The 23257-nt window shown below is 47.6% G+C and overlaps 1 protein-coding gene across 3 annotated transcripts in view; it reads right to left on the reverse strand.

The window, feature by feature from the left end:
- MFSD2A (MFSD2 lysolipid transporter A, lysophospholipid) overlaps positions 1-22009 on the reverse strand; it is a 38265-nt gene extending 16256 nt beyond the window's left edge. Inside the window, exons 1-7 of one of the 3 annotated variants that reach the window (XM_077337591.1) lie at positions 20966-21216; positions 14659-14784; positions 13150-13274; positions 5931-6054; positions 4527-4605; positions 2359-2534; positions 1840-1930 (exon numbers count right to left, since the gene is read on the reverse strand). In XM_077337591.1, coding sequence (XP_077193706.1) covers positions 1840-1930; positions 2359-2534; positions 4527-4605; positions 5931-6054; positions 13150-13157 — 478 coding nt within the window. In that variant the 5' untranslated portion in view covers positions 13158-13274; positions 14659-14784; positions 20966-21216. Of the gene's footprint in view, positions 1-1839; positions 1931-2358; positions 2535-4526; positions 4606-5930; positions 6055-13149; positions 13275-14658; positions 14785-20846; positions 21217-21608 lie in introns of those variants that run through there. The other 2 variants (XM_077337592.1, XM_077337590.1) reach the window with 2 other exon arrangements.
- Between the last annotated feature and the right edge of the window lie 1248 nt (positions 22010-23257).

The following is a 23257-nucleotide window of genomic DNA, read 5'->3' on the forward strand; positions in this document are numbered from 1 at the left end:
GTGAGGTTTAGTCAAGACAAAACAATGTCTCCAGTGCCATAGTAACCCCTGCCCCGGTTTACTGGCAATGCACTGACATCACTTCCGGTGTACCTGGAATCGAGATTACTGTGTCTCCAGGGACACTCTAGCATCCCACAAAACTATGGTTCTACCACAAAAGGTTTTTTTTGCAGAGGGCTAGAGCATCCTTTGTTGTTTTTATTTTAATGTGGAAACAGCAGGGGTGCAGTTGGGTGATGCCAAGATGCCAGGCCGCCCCACTCAAGTCCTCCTGATGATGCCCAAGGCACCAAGAAACATCAAAGGTAATTAACGGGAAGCTACCTCTGTCTCAGGATGCCTTGCTTTCTGAAAAACAATTAGTAGTGGCTAGAGTTGCCAGTCTCCCAGTGGGGCTGGAAAGGTCCTGGAATTACAACTTATTTCCAGTTTACAGAGATCAGTTCCCTTGGAGAAAATGGCTGCTTTGAAGGGTAGACTTTTTAATGGTATTGTACCCTGCTGAATACCCTCCACTCCCCAAACTGCACAGTCTCCAAGCTCCAGTCCCAGATCTCCAGGAATTTCCCAGCCAAGACCTGGCAACCCCAATGGCTAAATATTTGGTGGAGAGACTCCAAGCTCAGAGATGTAGCTATTATTTTATGAAGCTATTGTGGGTTCCTGAGCACTACTGTAACCAGGATGTTTAAACTTCTTAGTTTGCATCTGGGTACTGGTGGCGTAATTTCCTTCTAGGCAATCTAGGCTGGGGCTTCCCCCTTCTGAAGCCCCCTCACCTCTGCCCCTTTACTGAGGGACCATCCATAAGAAGATTTGGAAAAACAGAATTCTGCAGCAGGACGGCACATTCTATAGCAGTGGTTTCAACCTGGGGGTTGGGACCCCTTTGCGGCAGGGCAAGCAGCTTGGCCGGGGGGGGGGCATCCACACAACAGCCTTGTGGGGTAGATCAAGATAGAGCATTTGTCTGTCTGGAGCAGTGGAAAAGAGCGAGATCGGCATGGTGGGACAAGAGGCAGAACTGAACTGAGAAAACCCGTAAAAGAACCAGCTTATATACAATTATGAACAATGGATCTTAACGCCATTTGTCGATTTTGGGGGGTCGCTACAACATGAGGAACTGTATTAAAGGGTCGCGGCATTAGGAAGGTTGAGAACCACTGTTCTATAGACTGTAGCAGTGTTGAAATTTTAATTGCATGTGGAAACACTGAGCTTGCTTTTTCTTTACCCTTAATATTACATTTTTCTTGCTTGCAACAACTGTCTCCATTTTGCTCCAGTTATGAAATCTAGTTGGACAATGGTGGTGAAACTCAGTCCATGAGATGTACTATATAGCTATTTCATTGTGTAACCCAGATTTATTGCATTGTAATTTTTTGTACTATACAAAGAGTGGCCAAAGAGTGGCTCTTCAGATGTCCATGGACTACAATTGCTATGAGCCCCTGCTGGCCAGCAAGCGGCTAATGGTCCATGAACATCTACAGAGCCACATTTCAGCCGCACCTGGACTATACTAATCTTTATCACATGGCTTTCAATGTAGTACAGTGCTTAGACTGCCATCCTGGGATCTCAAGAGACTCCGATTCAGCTCCTCACTCTGCCATGGAGGTTAAGCTGAGTGACCCAGGACTAGTCACATACCCTCATACTAACCTACCTCCCAGGACAGTTGTGAGCAGACAAGAAGGATGCGTAAGCTGTTGGGGAGAAAGGTGAGGAATAAAAAGATAATAAACAATGGGTGCACTCTGTAAGCCCCCCTTGAGTCTCAAGAAGAAAGGCAGAAGATAAATGAATCAGTCAGGCTGTTTGGCTCACCTCGTTTTTCCCGTACGCCAACAGACAGGACAATGGCACAAAGAACGTAAATCCCACCAATAACACCAGCAGCGATCATGTAGGCATTTCTCTGTGTTTGGGTTAGAAAGAGTAAAAAGAGATGCTTATCCTGTTGGACTAATGTTGAGACAAGAGAAATATGAAGGAGCCCCCTGCAGGGCTACAGGTCCGACAGCTGGGCCTCTGATCAAGGGTGTTTATTCTCAGTCAGCACGACAGCCTTAATGGCTAGCTGGCTCATTAGATGAACAACCTTTAGGCTACTGGTCTTCAGCTTACATCTCCTTCTGGGGGCTGCTTTTGGGAGGAACCTGCTGCTAGTTAGCACTTGTCCATAGAGGACATGGGTATACATCTCTTGGCATCCACATAAGGAGCAGCAGGAGGAGGAAGCAAGGTCACTTGGCAGCAGAGAGACTTGATGTGTGGCTTTCTGCAGTCCCCCTTGTATTACCCATCCCCCAACTGGGACTACAGGCCATCGGAACAGGAGCATACCGTGTCTGTGAGTGAGCCCGTTTCATGGGTGACGTTCACCTCCTCCATGACCACTGATGAAGAGTTGTCCATGTTCAACAGTAGTGGGCCTGGAATGCATGGCGTGTCAACTTTGCCCACTATCTGGCCTTGGATGGCTGTTCCTAGGACAGTACCAAGAACTTCCACCGTCATACCTGTAGACCATGCATAAAACACACAGTGAGGCTACTGTGTATCAGGTGGGGCTACCAAGTGTGGTATATGCAAGCCCCAATGCAACATCACAAAATATAAACATTGGTTAATTAAGCCATTTCTGTTTTATTTATTTTAGTTTATTATTTGATTTCTTGAGTCAAGATCTTTCAAGCCACTTACTGCCCAACCAAAAAAAGATAGCGTCAACCTGTTCGTATTTCTTGAAAAAGCATCTCCAAGGAAATCATTGCAAGAATGACATTCATGAAACCCAAACAGGTTAGTGGCAGACCTAAGAACAGAACTTCTGATTTTTGTCTCATTTCCCAGCCACTATTTCTTTGCAGTAATCAAGTGGATTTGTGATGGGTACAAATTCACGTTGTAACCTGAAGCCAGCAGGATGGGAAAACTCAAAAGCTTTCGCAAAACAGGAGGGACTGCTAAGGCCTAGGGTTGCAACCCTACAGGTGAGGCCCAAAGATACCCTGAAATTACAACTAATTTTCAGGTGACAAATAAATTCCTTAAAAAATAATTCCTGCTTTGGATGGGGCCCTTTATGGCATTATACCCCAGTGGGGTCCCACCCCAGGGTCTGTTCCCAGATCTTCAGGAATTTCTCAGTGCAGAGTTGGCGATCCTTAGTTTTGGCTGGTCTTGGTCTGAACCCACAGAGGAGCCTTTTTAAACCTTTTGACCATGGAAGAGCTCCTGAAATAATTGTTCAGACTCCAAGGCCCCCCAGAAGTGATGTCAGCTGGCCATGCCTCCCTGCCAAGGCACTGGAAGTGACATCACTACCTGCATCCTTCATCCTCCTTTTGCTCCCTTCCACCACATTTGCTATTATTCCATTTCATGCAGACCAAAAAGGGAACTGAGAAGACAACCCAGACCACCCATAGCTTACCACACCCCCTTTGATTTTTTCACCCACCAAGCCTTCTGGGTGGAAGCTGCCAGTTCCCTAGCTTGTGACCAAGTCCATTAAGGCTAGAGGGGAAAGGCCCCCTGGAACTCCTACGGACCCCAGATAGGGAATCCCTGCCAAAGAGAGTCATTCTATGCATTACACTAAATTCAAGTCTGGAGTGGGGAAGTGAGTTAATATAGCTTTGAATATTTTCCCATATTAAAACAAAACCACCCCCTAGAGCAGCAGCCTAGAGTTTGTACAAATATGGCCAACTTCAAATACCACAAGTTAACAAGTCAGAGAAAAAAGCTGAGCCGAACCCTCTTCCAAATGTATTTCCACAGTGTCTGTGGAATGTTAAGTGCTTCTTCTTGTAAATGCTCACCTACACAATCAACAGTCATACGGAATACCAGCAGCTCTTTAAGCACCTCCAATCAAGACAAATAGAAGAGCAGTTTTTTATATCCCACTTTCCTCTACCCTACAGAGTCTCAAAGCAGCTTACAATTGCCTTCCCTTCCCCACAGCAGGCACCTTGTGAGGAGACCTACTAGGAGACCCACTGGCATAGATTCCATGCCAAGTAGCTTAATGGCATTCAAATGCCCTGGAGTTTAAGAAATCGGAGCATTCAAGAAAAATGCCTGCATGGGTTTCAAAAGAGGCTTCAAATGTTAAAAATTATTCTTCACATAGCAGGCAAATTTGGATTGCAAAATATATACGTTATAGATCCAGCAAGATCCAAAATGCCTCATCCCTTTCAGGGTCTAAAGCCAGGATCACTAGAGATACAATTAACAAGCAGGCCTTGCAAAGGTGTGATTCTCCTGCCTTGTACCCAAAGTAAAACCTCAGAAAAGAACGGCCTGCTACAAGTTTATGTACCCAAAAAGGGGATATGCAAACAAAAATGTCATGCAGTCACCCCATAAGTTTACTCAGCTAGATCACAGTTGTTCCCCACTGGCTGGGTCAGGGGAAAAGGGAGAAAATAAGAAAGGGAAGCATTTTGACAACTATTTTGCACTGGTGGGGAGGAGAGAGAGAGAGAAGAGGCTCTTACGGTAGGCAGTGGCGGAGTCACGCTCACTTTGCTCGCTGCTAATGAACATGGTGAGGGCTGAGTAAGGCACGTGGAAGCACTGCAAAGGAAAGAGGGGAGAATTAGTCATGCACAAGCCATTCAACCTGTCATTAGGGGGCATTAGACACACGACAGGCATGTGCAAGCAGCTAGTATTTTTCAAGGGCGTGGTACAAAAAAAAAGAAAGCCGAGCAACACTTTCTGGCTGAATGCATGCCAAATTTCTCGAGACTGAGACAACGGATCAACTGGATGGACCAAGCCCACTTCCTTTTCTTTATTGTTAAGCTCCTTTGATCAAAGGTCTTGAGCATAAAACCAAGAAATCACAACAGGATAAAACTGTGACACGGAGCATGACAAATCAGACAAGAGGAAAAATCAGAACAATAAAAGTACACATCTCCTAAAAGTCTAAAGATCTTTTTTTTTAATGAGATAAAACAGATGACTAGACGTATACAACCCTCATATGTCAGCAGAATAAACTTCATTTTAGTGAGACAACAGATCGAGTTATTTCTGGATCAAACCCACTTCAAAATCAGATTAACATTCCGCTTGCAGAATTGAAATCCAGCTAGTGACGATCTGGTGAAATCCTTCCCCAGGGCAAGCATTCGTGCACATTCCTCTAGCTGTGAAAAGCCAGGGCGCTTATTTTGCATCCATCATGGTTCCAACTGGCAGAGCTTCATATCAGCCTGCCACAGACTAGGCTGTCCAAACAAAATGCAAGTTTTCCACAATGCTATGCAGCCCAGAAGCCTTTATTGCTGCGTTTTAGAGTACAGGATAGCCCAAGCTAGCTTGAACTCATCCGATCATGGAAGCTAAGCAGGGTCAGTCCTGGCTAGAACATAGATGGGAGACCTCCAAGGAATACCAAGTGTGTGATGTGGAGACAAGCAATGGCAAACTACCTCTGAATGTCTCCGGCTTTGAAAACTCCACCTGGGGCTGCTAGAAGTCAGCTGTGACTTGATGGCAAAAAAAAAAAAATCCCCAACCAAAAACACAGATGCCCAGGAACCCAAAATCTACAGATATCAGATGTGGATTTAGACAAGGGGGCTGAATAAAATACAGGGATCGGCACAGAAACCAAATTGTGCACTTTCCTCCTCAGCTTCACTAAGTATGGCAAGTAAATTCATTCAGTAATCAAGAGGATGCTTATCAATCTCATGGTCAAGTGTAAATACGTGCAGTTTATTATAAGACTCAAGTTCAGCTTTGCTGAGCCAGGCCACCACAACAATGCTCTCCAAGCATTTAAAAACCCCACAAAGAGAGGTGACAAGCAATACATGGGACAGGAGGAGAGAGAAAAGGCTCAGCCGGAAAGAGCTGGCTGTGGCACCAAAGTCAGGCAAACTCACCGTTACAAGAGTCTGGAAAATGCAATAGAAGAAAAGATACCACATCATCTGCCCCCGAGAGATGTCTGGCACGAACCATATTAAGAAGTAGGAGATCACAGCAAAAGGAGTGGAAAACATAATCCTGTGGGATATTAAAACAAGACTTAACACACTTGCCATTTTCCTTCTCTGGACACTCAAATAGTATGTCACACAGTTTTTTAGGGCAGTTTAAAATATGCAAAGGAAACTGGCTTTCTGTTCCCACCCCTAAGCAATCTGTGTAAAAAACTTTTATCCTCTGGTTTCATTCTACTACTACTAATCCCCGCTAGAAGCACATGCTCACCCATCCTCCACACTGGAAATGAGAACATTGCTAGATACCCTCAGATACCCCAGACTGTAGGAGATTTGGTAACTCCCACAAGAAATACACAACCAATTGTTTCCAGTAACCACTACATTATGACCCTCTGCCTACTGTCATTTAGTGTCTGTCTCTTTGGCTGAAAAGTGTGACAAGTGAGTCCCTAGACTGAGTCTAACTTCAACCATGAGTTTATTGTGAGGCCCAAGGCATACCACTCAAGACCCAGCCTGAAAATATAAGGGAGATAATTCACTTATTTCCATATTTATAAACTGCTTTTCTCCCAAATGAGGACTCAAAGCAGCTTACAAGATCATTTCCCTCACATTCCATTTTCTCCTGACAGCCACCTAAGTGAGGCAGGAGAGACTGAGTGAATGTGACTGAGCTTTCATGACAGAGCGAGGGTTCATTAGTGGTTTGCCCAGATCCTAGTCCAGCACTCCAGCCACTAACCTAAACTGGCTGTCAACCTCATAACGCTGGCCTAAATTATAAGGTTGTGGTAAGGAAAGATTTCCCTATGTGGACTCTTTTTTAAGTATTTGTATCCTGCACCCTCAGGCAAAGCAGCCTCTTGAGGTGATTTCCAATAAAAACCTTTATGGTATAAATTATATGAAGAGTTGGTTTTTATACCCCGCTTTTCACTGCCCAAAGGAGTCTCAAAGTAGCTAACAATCACCTTCCCTTCCTCTCCCCACAACAGACACCCTGTGTGGTAGGTGAGGCAGGGTGAGGTCTGATACACTGCTCGGTCAGAACAGCTCTATCAGGGCTGTGACAAGCCCAAGGTCACCCAGCTAGCTGCATATGGAGGAGTAGGAAATCAAACGTAGCTCGCCAGATTAGAAGCCACCGCTCTGTGATTGCTTCACAGTAAGTGTACTCTAACTCAAATTCCCTGGGTAAACACGTACGGGAAATGTAGAGATAATACAACAGCAATAATAATAGAGCCAGATGGATAACCGTGTTGATGTGAAGCAACAGAGCAAAGTCTGATTTCAGTGGCACCCTTTAGACCATAATAGTTTAATTCTCAGCATAAGCTTCCATGTGCACGTACACTTCATCAGATATCTGAATCTAAATTGTATCTGATGAAATACTATGCACACTAAAGCTTACACCCAGAATTAAACTTTATTGGTCTTAAAGGACTCAAAAACATTGTTCTAGCAGCAAGAATAATAGTGTTCCATTTTCTCCTCCCTCCTTGCCTTCAAGCCCCACCTTAAGAACACAATCCAGTTGAAATCCAAAAGAATCCAATGACTTTCAGATTTCAATGCTGATCCTGCAAATTGCTAACTCGAGGCCTGAGCAGAGGAAGAGATCCAGAGAGCATTAAAAAAAAAGTTGAGTAAGTTTGTTATGGAGTGAGGTTTTGATCCCAAAGACCAAATCCCCTTCAAATGAGGCAGCAGGAGGCAGGCCTGCAAGCTTTAAAACGTGTCTGGAAAAGTAAAGAAGGCGTTGGCAAACTGCCCAGTGACTAAAGGAAAGTTTGCATGCCATGGGAGTGAAACAAGAAAAGCAAAATGGGGAACTGAAGCACCATTAAAGGACAAGTGGGGGGGAATTATTTGAACTGGTTCTTTTAGGAACTGGACAGGAATAAATAGCCACTCATGTGGTTACCTCCGGCATACAGGAATAAACTTCCGGCATTCATGATTGTGTATGCCAGTCGTCATAACTTTATTACTATGCATTTCAGTTCTTCTGTCCAGCCTCTGGAAAAAACCGCTTCTCTAATTCACATTTTAATGGAAGATTTGTGATGGTGCACGCTTCCGCTGAGCGGAGCGAAGAAACCACAGCATGCTGCTCTTTTCAAAAAGCAAGACCTAACACAAGTTGTTGGGTACCTCCAGCAGCCTGGCAAACTGGGACAAAGACCCTGATCCCCAGGTAACCACCAGCTCCCCCCCCCTTCCACATTTCCAGCATAGCTGATCCTCCCAGACAGAGCCCTTTTTCCTGGCTTCTCTGCAGCAAAGGTCTCATAACCTCCCCCCCACCCCTACCTAATTAGCATGGATCAGACCCACGAGATAGATGGCATGCCTGTGCAGAGGGAGGGCATTCCAGTCAGTGGCAAAAAAAAGCCTTTGGGAGCTGCACATTTAAAGACCACGATGCTAACTTAGCTTTTCCTCCCCCTTTCTCAGCATCCATCCCCCCCCTCCACCCTGAGAGCAACTGGATCTCCGAGCCGTGTGTGACTCTTAGTAACCTCCTCCTTGAGGCAATGTGGCGATTAGCAAAGACATATGAAACAAGCTAGACATATGAAACAAGCTAGAAGGCAGCCACACTCACACCGAGCTGCCATTGGCTAATCTGGGATGGTGTGTTCAGCTGTGAGCCACACCCCTCACTTTCCCACCTCCCCACGCTTTAACTGTTTCCTCAGTGTGCTTGGCGTGGCTTCCTTTCCCAAGAAATGCTGTTGCACAAGCCCAGAAGGTGCCACGAGGACATTGTGATGAGATGGAGCTGGGGAAGGGAAATGAGAAGGGGAAAAACCTTCATTCCAAGTCTGCCATCAGAAATGTGGATTCAAGTGGGTAATTGTAAATGTTCATTGTAAACATGCTTACTCGAGAGCAGTTTTTGTCCAGATCTATAGGGCTTACGCGCACATATGAGTACTAAAACATTAACTTGGTTAAGTCCCGTTTTCAAACCGTCTACCTTCAGAACACTCAACTCTTCTGCAAAGAAAGTCCTAAAACCCATTCATGTGTTTGGGCCATAGCACTGTTTCTTCCACGCTCTTTCCTCTGTATACAGGCTCCCTTCTCATCTACAAGTACACACAAGGGAATACCTTTCTAACCTAAGGGAAGACAACATGGCAAAGAAAGGCAGGCAGTGGTTCACCTCTTTCTTTTTAAGAAATTGCCTGCCCAGTGCACAAAAACTCCTCCCTCCCCTCCACAAGATGCATCCATCAAAATGTTATGATACACACGAGACCACAGTGCTGGCAGAGGCTCATGATAACTGTAGCCCATGGACATCTGGAGAGCCACAACTGGGCCACCCCTACACTAGAACATCTGCCACAAAGGAATTGGGTGTATGTTCTACAGATGCATTATTAGCAGTCATACCCCTCCTCTAAGTATAGACAGGAAACCAAAAGCACTCTTCTGTCAATACCATTTCATATATTAAATGCAACATGCTGCTGCTTGGCTGAAAATGATTCAGAATTAGCTGTCAGACAGATCATAAGTGCAAATACACTGTCTGGCCTAGCAGAGCATAAGACATATGCCAGCCAGAAACAGGTCTCTGAAGACACAGTTTAGAATGTGTGGTTGGCCCACTGCTAACCTTCTATGCCCCAGAGAGATGCATAATTTAGGAGACTAGATTTCCTAGAAATGTGTGATGAATCTCATCAAATTCCAGTCACACTCCCCTTCACGCATTAATCTGAATTAGTAATACTTAACACCTTTCTCAAACCTGACAGAGTATCCATCTGGTACGCAGGAGGTTATCAAGAACCATTAACACCACTCAGAGGAAACCCCTACTTTTCTCCCAAATCTTTAACTCCAAACACTAACCCAATCGTTGTTTTTGAGGCAAAACAAATCATTGTCTTTGAGCCTCAGGTATCATTTTGCTTATATGGGCACCTTGCCCCAGTCCTCTGTGTGTTCCTGGTACCAACAGCAGCCCACCCCCCTTTTTGTGGGGTTGTTCTCTTCTTCCCTCTGTAAAACGCTGGTTGTTTTGCTGCTGCCTCCGCTGACCTCTTCATGTTGTGACTGGTGATATTGTCTTCCCTGAAAATTCTCTCTTTCCTCTCCCCCCTAATTTCCCCTTAGCTAGCCTTGTGTGGGGTGTTCAGCGTGTGTTGTATCCCTTTATTTCCCCGCAATAAAAGAAACTTTCCAGTTCATCACCTGCCTGACTGGTTATTTTGAGAGTTCTCCAAGAAGACAATCCTTGCAAACATTGGTAGAGATCCCAGTTACCCCCTCTCACTTTATCTCCTTTAAAGCTAATTCCCCCCCAATGAATTAGGAGACTGCCTTTGGGTAACAACATGAATTGCACATATGCTGACTACTTGATTTTCATGGTCTATCTGCTAAAATACAAGCCCTCAACACAGCCAGGAACAGCAGCCATTTAAACCTAACTAACAGGTGGACCCACCAAGCAGTGATTTCAGCTATCTGTCTTGCTCCTTCCCGCTTGGAAGTGTGGGGGGAAGCGAAAAGGACATCTGATTGATATAGCTCAGGATGCCCAAATAAAAATGTGGCTTTTAGTCGGGTCAGTTATAACCAGTAGCCAAAAGAGATTAGAGAATCTGTATTTGACTTTGAGATACCCGTAAGGTATTTTATCAGTATTTTTCTCACGCTAGCTAAGCTGAACTGACAGTTCATCTACCGTCTGAATCCATACCCACAAGTTAAAAATGAAAGCAGCCCACAACTGGGGGCCTATTCTAAGAGGTTTCAAGACTACCAGAAGGCGGTCTCATTCGGCTGCTTTTAGAAAACCTTGGGCAGGGACCAGGAGATATAATAATCTGTCACCAGGAAAAGCAGTCCCTAATCTCTCCCTGGAGAGTTCCTCTCAGGCGAACCTTTCCAATAATTGTAGCCCTGATTCCAAAGTTCAAAAATTAATTCCTTCAGCCACAGGATGACGCTTTCCAGACTCCTGTGGCTAGCCCTGACTCACAAATGATTTTGAGGAAGAAGAATGCAGGGGAGGTAAAAAACACCTAGCTGCTTTTTCTGAGGCTATTGTCTACAGTACTGAGATTCCCCATACAAAACTAGACAACACTGGTGGTCTATTCAACACCACCAGTTTCTGTGGCCTTGTAGAATCCAGAGTCCTGGAGTGGAAGGAGTCTCTTGGGTTATCTAAGGAGCCAGCACAGTGGTCAGAAAGCCAGCCTAGGGGACCCAGGTTCAAATCCACCAGGGAAATATGACTGGATGACCTTGGGTCAGTCTCTCTCCCACTATCTAGCCTAGCCCACAGGACTGCCATTAGAAGGATAAAAATGAAGGGGAAACAGTGGTGCCAGCTCCCTTTGGCCTCAACAGAGAAGAAAGCAGGGTACAAAGGCCTACATAATGAGTCCATGCCCTCTTCAATTTGAAAGGCCTTCAGACATTCAAAGAACCTGATATGATTAGTGTCCTTATCACTGATAAGGAGATGAGAGGACAAAACATTAGAGCGTACTAATCAGCTCTGTTTGCTAAAGATTTAAGATGGGGAGGGGGTGTCCTGGCTGCAGGCAAGATGCAGCTGTGCAGCGTTGTTCTGCTCTGAAGAGATAGAAAATCAGAGGGAAGGGGGACACATGGACTGATGCCCTTCTCCTCAGCATCATCTTCTCCACCCAACACCTGTAATTCCTCTATGTGTTGAAACACAAAATAGTAGAACAAATACACAATTGGTCATGCTGGCAGGGGCTCATGGTAACTGTAGTCCATGGACCTCTGGAGAGCCACAGGTAGGCCACCCCCACTCCAAACAATGGAGAAAAATGCTCCTAGACTAATTTATCATTTGGAAGGGGGTGGGAGAAGGGGAACATTTGCTCCTCTTTGCAAATGAGTTACACCCGAGAACCATCCACTGGCATGCCCCCATGTTGCCTTAATCCAACTGAAAAGCTTTCTGAAGGAGTCACCCCAGCAGCTGTTAACGGCTCCACAGCAAGCACAATCTGATGTCCCCCCATCAGGGGCACGCTGGCTTGGATTGTTTGCCTTGCACATTTGCATCCCACATTTCCCCAACAGAGCTCAGAGGGGTGTGCCTCTGCTTTCCCTCTGCCATTTTATCCACACAGCAACCTAAAGAGACAGGGTAGGGGCCCAGCGGGAGAGTGACTGCCCCAAAACAACCAGTAAGCTTCCACGATAGAATGGGGGTTTCCATTCTGGTTCACCCACATTGTAGTCCAATCCAATCCACTGCCACTAAATAAAAGGCAGTTCCCGACACCCTATTGCATTGTCGGATGAACAAGAGCTGGGCCCAAGATAGAGCTGAGAAGACAGAAACTCTCTTCTCTTAAGGACTTTGACTCTCAAAGGTAAGTTTTCCCCTGAGCCTCACTCTTTCCCGTCCTTCTGTACTGCTTTTTAAAATTCTGTATTCCATACTCTGGGACTCAATTTCAGACCAAGCAGAACTTGCCCTTGGACCCTAGACTGCCCAGACTTCATAGACAAGGCCCCTGCAGAGCGGTGTGAGGCATGTCTAGAGTAGGAGCACCACTGATTGCATGCACAGAGGATTTCTAGCAGATATGAGCCCTCTCTCCACTCTCACCCTTACAGGGATTTCGCCACCATCTCCAGCAAAAGCACTGGGCAAGCCAGCATTCGGAGCCGTTGGAGCTCAGGAATAGTTATCAGGCTCTTGCATGGGAGACAGAAGCAAAGAACAAAGGCAGAGACTGATCTGTTTTTGTTCTCCAGTCTGTCTTTCGGTTGGGAGACAGAAGCAGCAACCAGGGCAGAGGAGGAACCAAAATAAAATCAAAGGCATGGGGATGGAAGTGGCATTTGAAGGAAGAGTGTTCATCATCAGTGGGACTCTCTGCTGAGGGGCATGGAACATCACATGGTCAGGCCTCCCCCCCTAGTCTGAGAGTTGCGTTGCTTGCCAGGGGCAAAGATTAAAGGTATTACAGACAGGATGCACAAGCTGATCAAACCTCAGGATTATTACCCATTTGTGATGTCCACATGGGAACAAACGACATGGCCGTGGACACAATTGCAAATCCTGGTCTGGGTGGCCTAGATGGCCCCTTCCAGCTCTATGGTTCTATGAAACCTTCCTTACCAGGGCATCAGGCGTCCAAAACGACTCCATGAGGTTTTACTGATGAAGAAGCCGACCAATGGATCGGTGACAGCATCCCATGCACGGCCCACAAAGAGGATGATGGAGGCATAGAAAGGGTCCAGCTGTGAAGAGAAATGACACCGTAAGACACCTGGGACGGAGGCACAGAGCCCTCCTCCACCACACGAATCAAGGAAGCCACGTTGATGGGGCTTTCAGAGCTCCTGAGGTGACCACCAGGACCTTTGGGACCACTGGTCTGTCATGCTCGGTATGGTCTACTCTGACTGGCAGCAGCTCTTAAACAAAGAGAGGTTTTTCTCTCAGTGCTCTCCCAGAGATCCTGTAACTGGAGATGCCGGGGATTGAACTGGGAACCTTTTGTGTGCAAAGCAGACATTCCCCAGTTGAGCCACAGCCTTCCACACAGTTCTTCTCAGCTGCCCCTGCCTTCTAAACCTACAAGTATAAAGGAGCAGCTGGGTCTGATGTTTTGCCAAGCAGGCAGCAATATTCCCTATCCAGCTTCCTTTTCACACTCCTGTACTATCAAAAGCTGGGCACAACCCAAATCTGGCTTGGAAGGTCAGAAGTGGCACAGGCTGGTCTCAAAGAACCTGCAGGCAAGTGCCAATCTGCCCACCCCTTGCCAGCACAGGAGGAACTCTCCACCACGAGACAAATGCCAGACAAGACACCAAGCTCCGAAGGTATACAGGGTGCCATCTCAGGACAGCAGTGTGTTCTGAGCCTCCCCATGTGGCATCTGCTTGATGCATACTAAGCATTAGTCCATAGTTATTTCAGTTCTGAAAGGGGAGGTTTGCTTCTGCATGGAGCAAAGGGGGAAGGATGCAAACGGATCCTTTCTCCCATAGAAGCCTGGAGACCTGGAAGCATCAGAAATGACTCTGCCATTCCTGTAACTGGCAAAATGGAGCAGCTAGCTGGATTTAGGAGAAGCGCCCTGCTTTATGCGCAAAGATTTATGGCTTTTGGTATTCATCCAATAGTAGAATCAGAACTGGATGTCCAGTAGCGCTCCAAGATATACCACAGAGTCACCAGAGTTTTATCAGAATAATAGCACACAGGATTCTCTAGGCTCACTTCCTGATCAGATGGTTGGCAGAGCTGGGGGACTCGTTTGGACTGATTCTCACAAATAGCATACAGGGAAGCAAACCTGCTGCTCCTCCGGGCCGTTTCAGACTGTTGATTGCACAAACTCCCATGTCTGTCTCTCACACATTCACTCTTGCACAATTAACACACGCAACTCCCTCGAGGAACATTTAGGCACCAGATGCTTGTAAGAATCAGGTTCATGCTTAGAAGGGGGGCAAAGTTCACATTTGCATTTTTGAAACACTGCATTCGATGCCAGCCGGTTTGAGCCGGTAGCTGGGTGCCCTTGAGCTGACTGCGGTAACCTCTCGTATTTGCACGTTTGAGCTGCCCCCGATTTCCCCCTCGACAGAAGTGCACCTGAGCAGCAGAACTTACCTGTGCCACATCAAGCAAGTAGATCTGCAGGAAAAAGCCCAAGGCACAGCCAGTGATCTGGTAAGGAGCTCCACCGACAGCATAACACACTTTACTGCATATCGATAGTTTTCCTTTGCTCTCTCTCTGGAAAAATCGAGGAGGAGGAGGGGGAGAGAAAAGGCACACAATCATTCAGCAGTACTGATACCAACAATCAGGTTTGTCCCCCTCCCCCAGGCATATGAGCAACATGCAGTGAGCAGTGGGCAAAGCCCCTCGAAACATCACTTCCGTCTTCAGCGCCACCCAGATACTGGATGGTATTTTAATGACAGATCATGATTAAAGGAGGTGGATAAGATCACCCGTATTTTATTGCTATTGAGACACGCATTGGAGAAGCTTGAAGTGAAATGGATCTAATTTCACCCTCCCTGTGTGTCATGTAATAAAAGAGAGCATGAGGTGGATAGGTAGTCTACTCAGAGGGAAAACAGTATCAAGGACAGGGTCATCCTCAGCCCCACCAACTTCCAAAATGAAAATGGATGGGCTGAACTCAGGACACTTAACACACCAAGCATGCTTCAATTCCTGGGATGCACCCAGTTGAAGGGCATGTTTTATTGTTTTCCTTATAGTCCACTCACATCAATACACTCAACTAGGAGTAGAAGGGCTAATAAGCAACGCGATAGGACTAGGGTTACAGGGACCTGGAATAAAGTATAAAGCATGATATGTTACAACAGGGCAGGAGATGGGATAAGAAGAAAACCTGGAATAGCCAGCACTTCCCAGTTCCACACCCACTGCTGGTTTCAGCTCCAAAGCATGCACAGCAAGATTGAAAGAAAGCTACCTTCATTGCAAGGCCTAAGAAAGTTCTCAAAGGTCGGTTCCAGAAACTTACACCCCACCAAGCCCAGTGACATCATGGATTTCTGCATGTCGGTGCAGGGAATGTCGAAACATCAGTACAGTCAAGGGCATCGTAAAGGGGCAGCTGTGGCCAAACGGAATGGACATCCAGTTGTAAGTCTTTAAGGTGCCATGGAAATTTTGTTCCGTCAAGGGCATGTGGCAGGGCGGCATTCAACTTGGTGCGACTAAGCCCCCTCAAGGCAACTAAATTAAACAGCCCGTAACCCCAGCCTATGAGCCGCTGGTGTCAGTTCGAAAGGCACCTGAAACACTTCAGAACCAGCCTTGTGAGGAGCTCGAAAGCTTGCGTAAGGCTGTACAGCAATTGGGATGGTCCTAATAAAACACACGTGATTTCTTTCTCGTTGTTGGACTTTGCACAGCTGTGCAACTTAATTCTCCTTCAAGGATGACTTTTGGTGGGACCAACATGGCAGCCAAGAATCCTTGCAATTTAAAACAAAAACACACATAAGGATACAATTAGGGGCAATGGCCAGATGTTTCTTGGATGCCCTCCAAGGAACTTCAACCACCCCAGTCTGTGTCAGCCGGAGAGAGGCTTGGTCTAGATCATTAGCGGCTACATAGCTCCCAGCTCATCTTGACTAGCAGAGGTCAGTTTCTTCCATTGTTTGGGAGAAATTAGCTTCAGACAGGCAAGGCATTGTGCCAAGGAAGAGCAACTGCCCAGTTCAGAAGCTGTGTGTGCGGCCAAGGACACTCCCACTAGACAACTGTAGTTCTTATAATAGCCAGTTTGCCAGCTTGCCCTTCTGCACTCTCAGCCATTTATTTCACGCTTATTTGGGAAACCAACAGAAGGAAAGTCTGGAACGGGGGTCATCAACCTTTCATAACTTTGCAAGAGCCGGGTAACCGTACAATTAGAGCAGGAGATCAACGGTCTCTATGAGAAAGCCCAGCTGTATCACTGAAAATATACAGCTTGAAGGACTGAACACCGACATGTTGATTATTAATCTATAAAGTTTCTGCAGTCCCAACGCAAGCTGTCGGGCGTTTTAATTTGAGGAGGCTCACACACAATACATTGCAGGTTTGCACGAGATCACCCTAAGCTCAAGGCACCTTTCTGACTTTCAAAAGGGGAAACTGCAGACAAAATGTTTAAGCTGTGAATGTGAGAGTAAACAGCAGTCTTTAAAGTCCTCAGTTCTTTTCTTAGTCTAGCATTAGCTTTTGTGGAGTAGAAGCCACCAACACATTTTCTCATAGCATCCACCGAGTTCCCACGTTCCTGAATGAGTACTAAATCTTGACGGGCCTCCTGACAGTAAGGAAGCCGGCCCTGAAACAGTGACTCACATGGTATCTCTTCCTCTTACATAATTTTGGTGTGACTCTGCATCAGACATGATGCACTCAACCAATCATATGACGCAGAGAAACAGCAGTTGCCTACTCTCGGGGAGATGCAGACTTGGAGAAAAGGCTTACTGCTCTATCTCACCCAGCATGCTAACCCAGTTGTTCACAGGACTGCAAGACACATCAAACCGCAGGAGGGGAGCATGGGTTCACCTCCAGGCCATCAGCTGCAGTTTTAAGAGCAGTCCAAGTTTAGAGTATGTCATCATTTACCCGACAGCTGCAAAGGAAATTTAACTACATGCAACAGAAAAAGTTTGATTTCCCCCAACTTGCACAGAGATTCCATTCACAGCTGAGTATGGAATTAAAGTTTAGCCAGCGGCAGGGGGGGTGGGGAGCAAGCAATTTATCAGGCGTTTCCACAGGACATTTAACTGTATGCATAAGTCACCTTTTAAAAATTAGAATAAACTGAAGTGACAGCATGGAATATTCAACATATCAAGTCTCATATTTCAATTTTTATAAGAAGCAAGGCTGCAGTTCTTTGGAAGCAGGGAAAGTTTCAAGCCTATGAGAACAACTGCAGCTGGAATTTAGGAGGGAATTAATTTTGGGGGTAGTACAAGATCAGTCTTCCTATTTTACTTCTGCCCTTCTAGAGGTCTGGGCAAATTACAGCCTGGAGTTACATCTCCCAATCTATTCTGCCTGCCTTACAACATGTCCACATCGCATTCCGGGATCAGCTGGTAGTCCAATTCAAGAAAAATGGATGGACATTTTAAAAGCTACTAAGACCTTTGGGTCTCTCCCTGTGCTTTAGAGCAGTGGTCCCCAACCTTTTTATCATCGGGGACCACTCAACACCTTATACTGAGGCCCGGTAGGGGGGGTAGTTTACTCCTCTACTCTCAACCACTGCCCTAGTGTTCTCTGATCGCTATGATGTTTAAACATCCCTTCAAAATAAGATACAGACATGCCACAACAATGAAGTGTGTTGTAAAGGGCCGGGGGGGGGGGAAGAGAAGGCGTCCTTCGGGGCCCACCTCCAATTAGTCGAAGGACCACATGTGATCTGCGGCCCACAGGTTTGGGATCGCTACTTTAGAGTCCCCAAACATTGTAAGACACACAAATGTAGCCCTTGGACCAAATCTCTTGCCCACTCCTAGAAGCGGCAGAATATTATTGAGAATCCTGTGCAAATTTGCTTCATTCATTCAGGTTTCCCTCCCCAAGCAACACAAGAGCATGCAAGCCTGCAGTCTTAGCAACAGGAAAAAGCAAACATAGATATACACAAAGTATTTTAAAAATTCCATCCTGGCAAGAAATCTCACCTGATCCATTCCTGGAAAATAGCATTGTTTTTAAGAAGGGAAAGAACCAAACATAGTTTTTTGATCTCAACAAAACTCAAAATGTAGGCTTACTGTTTGCTCCGCTGCCATCCTCCTTTCCCATCAGTAAATCCTCCAAGTGCCAAATGAACCCAATACATCATCTATGCCACCTTTCATTCTGTGGTCAGAGGGACATGCTGTGTGGTCTCTTCTAACCAGATGAAACATTCACAAGAACATAGCTTGGTTCCTAACATTACAGCATTTGCGGTCACGCATGATCCTATAAGAGTTAACTGTCTATTTAAGCATAGATCCCATTATATTAAGCACATGATTTATCTGCAAAGATCATGTGCAATCAAGTGGTTTGGTCATCCTTTAAAATTAATATAAAGCAAGGGTGGTCGAACTGTGGCTCCCAAGATGTCAACAGACTACAATTACCATGAGCCCCTGGCAGCACCATGTTGGCAGGGCCTCATGGTAAATGTAATCCATGGACATCTGGAAAGCCACAGTTTGGCCACCCCTGAATAAAGCTTTAGTGTTCATATCCATCAGCAACAGCCCTGTGAGGTAGAGCACCATGAGCCCTATATGGCAGGTGGGAGAGAGATCAGTGGCTCAAAAATAGCTTACCAAAATGCAACAGTCAACCCACAAAGGAAGTGAAATTTGAACTGGAAGGGATGTGCGGGGGGGGGGGGGGGGGAGGAAGAGAACATCCTGGCTTCAATGGTGTGCTGCTGCCAGGAATTCATTGTAAGACCCACAGGGTGGCTGTGCAGCCTCTGAATCTATAGCAAGTCAAAAGTACAGAAGCATGCACAGAGGTTCAATCCCCACTCCAGAACAGCAGCGCCGCAGATGGGAAGTTTAGAGATATAAATTTTGGTGCATCAACATCAGAGGTAGCCAACAACAAGCAGAGAGGTTCAAGTTGAGTGACATAAAAGGAAGCTGCTTCCAATGGAAGAGCACAACGGCCTTGGTGGGGAAGAGAATGAAGCCGCTTAGCTCAGGAGCCGGCGATTCAGAGAGGAAAGGGAGGGGGCTGGACAGGACACGTCAGCCAACCACCACCAGTGCGGTCACGTGTGGGAGGCTTCATGCCCTGGCAAGGAGATATTATGCTCTCCTCCATCCAGGCTACTATAGTCTCCTTCCCCCCCTCCCCCAGCCTTTCTGGACACCATAAAGAAAACAGGGAGCACTATAGGGAGGTTCAGTTACCAGCTTTCAGCCTCACAGACAGAGATTCTCCTGACAGAGATTCCACGGGCATCTCCAAGCTTCGGTTGCCCTTTTGTTGTGAAGTGCTGACATGAAGAAGCAGCAGCAGCTGGTCTTTTTACACCCCGCTTTTCACTAACCAAAAGGAGCCTCAAAGTGGCTTACAAACAATTTTCCCTTCCTCTCCCCACAAGAGACACCCTGTGAGGTAGGTGGGGCTGAGAGATCTCTCAGAGAACTGCCCTAACTGGACTGCGACTGGCCCAAGGTCAACCAGCTGGCTGAATTTGGAGCAGTTGGGAAACAACCCCAGTTCTCCAGATTAGAGGCCGCTGCTCTTGACCACCACACCAACCTGGCTCTCTTTGCAAGACCAGACTGAGGAGCTGCTCAGGAGATGGGGTGTGTCACCCTCATCACCACCTCACATGGTTGCTCCTAAGAAGAAATCCTATTTCAGACCAGTGCTTGGGTGCTATGTAGGAGTGATGTAAAAGACGATATGGGTCCAGTCACCCCCCAAGCATGCATATGAAGGGCACAAATGCTGGGGCTGAACAAACTGAAAGTGACTCCGACCTGCCAAGAAAGTTTTGTTTTTTTAAAGCAATACACCTTCAGAACCTTTGTAATTGTTTGGTAATCCCCTATTTAGCCTTGAGTACCTATGTGTCTTTGAGCCTGGCACCCCCCCCTAACTGAAGTGACCCCGTCCCCCCAAACACAAAACTGGTGGGGGAGAAAAACATCAAGTCACAGCCCTCCTGAGGTTGGCGAAGGATGAGCAGTGCCATTTTGCCATTGCCTGCCTCTGAACAACAGCCCTGGACTTCCTCCGGGGTCTCCCATCCAAGCACTAACCAAAGGCAAACTAGTTTAACATCCCAGGTGGGGTGAACCCGGGCATCAGCTCTGTTCAAAATGTTCCAAGATGCTCTTGTGTCTCCTCCTCTGCTGAAAGCATCTCTGAACCGGGCAAGGCACTTCTGCACCATTCAAAATGCTCTTTTTGCCTCCGCCTCACAACAAACCTGCGAGGTGGGTCCCATGCAGGCTCTCATTTTACAGACTGGGAAAAGCGGGGCTAAATACACTTCCTCGGGAAGTCAGCCGACTCGAACTCAACGGCGTTTGTTTCCGCATGACAAGCCCCAAGGCGAGCCGTTACCACTGTTAACGCGTTATTTATTGATCGATGGCGGCAGCCCTCCGGGTTCCCGTCTCCTGACAAGCTCCTCTGGAAAGTTTTCCCGCCCTTTAAGGGCAGCCGCCACCCCACTCACCCCCAGAGTCACATAGTGCAAAGGTGACGAACCCAATGCACGTTTGTCTGCACAACCTGGGACTGACCCCCGAGCGCACCTGCAAAAGCGAGGCGCAGGCCGACCGAGAGAGCTCTTCGGCTGCACGCGCCTTAAGGAGGCTTCGTGCACCGCACGGGCTGCGCGGCGCGTCCTCAGCAGCCTGCTCGAGTTTCTCACCGGAGACGCGGGTTTAATCGGGCTTGCTCAGGCTTCCGCCGCCCAGGCCGAAAGGCCCGCTGAAAGCCCGCGGCGCGTCCCCTTTAAGAGAAGTTCCCCCCGGCCTCTGTGCATGAACTTCGACGGCGACCCCCGCGTCTCGCCCTTGCCCGCGGAGGAGTGCTCCTGCCCCCGCCAGGGGAAGGCGAACCCGACGGGTCCGGCAGCCGGAGAGACGAGTTCCACCCGCCCAACCAGCCGTGCTCCCGCGAAGAGGGAAAGCAACGCCCTAGGAGGAGAGCGCCCCCTTGCTCCACCCCCTCCCCCGGACGGAGCCGAAGCCCGTGTAGACGCCACGATCCGCAGCAGGGGGGAAGAGAGAGCGGGCGGGAGCAGCGCGGACGGGGCCTCTCGCTCTAGGACACCCCATGCCGGGAAAGCCGTTTCTTTTTCGACCCAGGCCCGCTGGAGCATTTTCCCATTCTCTCCCCGCCTGGGCTTCTGAAGGGCGGCCGGATCCCTGCCCGCGCAGCCTCCTCGGGAGCAAGTCCTCCGCCTCCTGGAAGGGACGCTGGCCAAGGGCGCCCAGGGGGAACCCGCCGCGCCCATTCCCGGGGAACTTCCGACGCTGTCCCGGAGAAACCTGCCCCGCTCCCCCCCTTACCTTCGGACGTATTAACTCCTCGTTCTTTATACTCTGCTGCAGGAGTCCCGCCGAGGAAACGCTTTCTGCGCCTTCTCCTTTGGCCATCGGAAGAGAAAAGCGAGAGGGGAAAGAAAAAAAGCCACCCCAAAAGGCTCCTTCTTATTTCCCCGCAGAGTGGCCTTTTCCCTCTCTCGCGCGCGCTCTTTTCTCCCTCGGTGACCGAAAAGAAAAGGCTTCCGAGGAGAACGCGCGCGAGGCGCTGGGGCTGAACTCTCTGGCAAGGCGAAAGGGAAAAGTCGCGCCGCCACGATGCAAAAGAATGAATGAACCGCCCGGCCGATCAGGTTTCATTCCACGCCGCCCGCTCAGCTGCAGGCCCCGCCCCCTTTTCCGGCAAGGGACCCGCCGGGTAGGCGGCTTCTCTCTTTTGGGGAAGGGGCGGGGCGTCTTTAATGGGAGCGCTCGGCATCCGATATCTCAGAGCCAATCGGCGGCGGCGGCCCGGCAAACACCCCCACTTTGCCCCCTCCTGACGTCACGCTCGCGGGGAGCTGCTTCTTGCTGAAGAGTGAGGCTCCGCCGCTCGGGCCGGCCTAATTTTAGCTTCTCCACCTGTCGGGAGCTTTTGGCTGCGGGATCTGCTGGCTGAGCTAACCTGTGCGCATCTGACATTGATTTCATCCCGTTTGGAGAGAGGAAGGTGGAAGGTGGAGGGCTGGGCTCAAACCGACTAACTTGGCTCAATTTTCCTGATAGTTAAAGAAAACGTCGCACTTTAGAGTGCCTGGATGGATATGCTCCACCCACTTTGCCAGGGAAGCTTTCTGGGCGACCTTGAACAAACTTTGAGGCCAGTCGCGGTTAAGACCAACAAAGTTTTATTCCAGGTAGAAGCTTTTGTGTGCAGGCACGACACACTTCCTGGATACAATGAAATGGGAATTACCAGCCCGTACATATAGATAGTGGGTCAGCAGTAAATTAGCTTACAGCATAATAAAGATGTCGGAACAGATACAAGGAGTTAGTCGTTCTCTTTCAGCCTAACCTACCTTACAAGGCTGTTGTGCTGATAATAGTCTGCCACCAGCCTGGTGGAATGCTCTGCCAACTGAGATCAAGGCTCTGGGGGATTTTAGCCAGTTCTGCGGGGCCTTTAAGACAGAGCTATTCTGCCAGGCCTCTGGTTGAGGGCAGGAATACAACACCCATGACATCTAATTGGCTGGCTTCCCCAGTGAAACACCTACTCAAACATCAAAGGGGGAAAATATCAAGAGAAAAAATGACCATACAAAGAATGGAATCATTCTCAGTATGCAATTAAATTGGCAGATACTTTAGAGAAGCTGGGGAAAGTTTTAACTGTCTTGGGATGCTATTTTAATATTATGTAGGACTGTTATTTTATTGATCTGATGTTACCCGCCCAGAGCCTCATGGCAACAGTGCCTTATATATATTTAAAAGATTTATTTATAAAATAATGGAGGGGTAAATGATGTTGTAAGCTGCTTTGTCTCCCTTCCCCATTGGGGAGAAAAGCTGCATATATGTCATCACAGGGTCCATTTCACAGTCCTACCTAATCCCTCTCAAAGAGTGCAGCTGTGTCTCTGCCTGAGGCCCTGTTCCGTCCTGTTAGGAACAGTGAGTACATGCAGAGA

This window comes from Paroedura picta, chromosome 5 (assembly GCF_049243985.1).
Source record: "Paroedura picta isolate Pp20150507F chromosome 5, Ppicta_v3.0, whole genome shotgun sequence".
NCBI lineage: Eukaryota > Metazoa > Chordata > Lepidosauria > Squamata > Gekkonidae > Paroedura > Paroedura picta.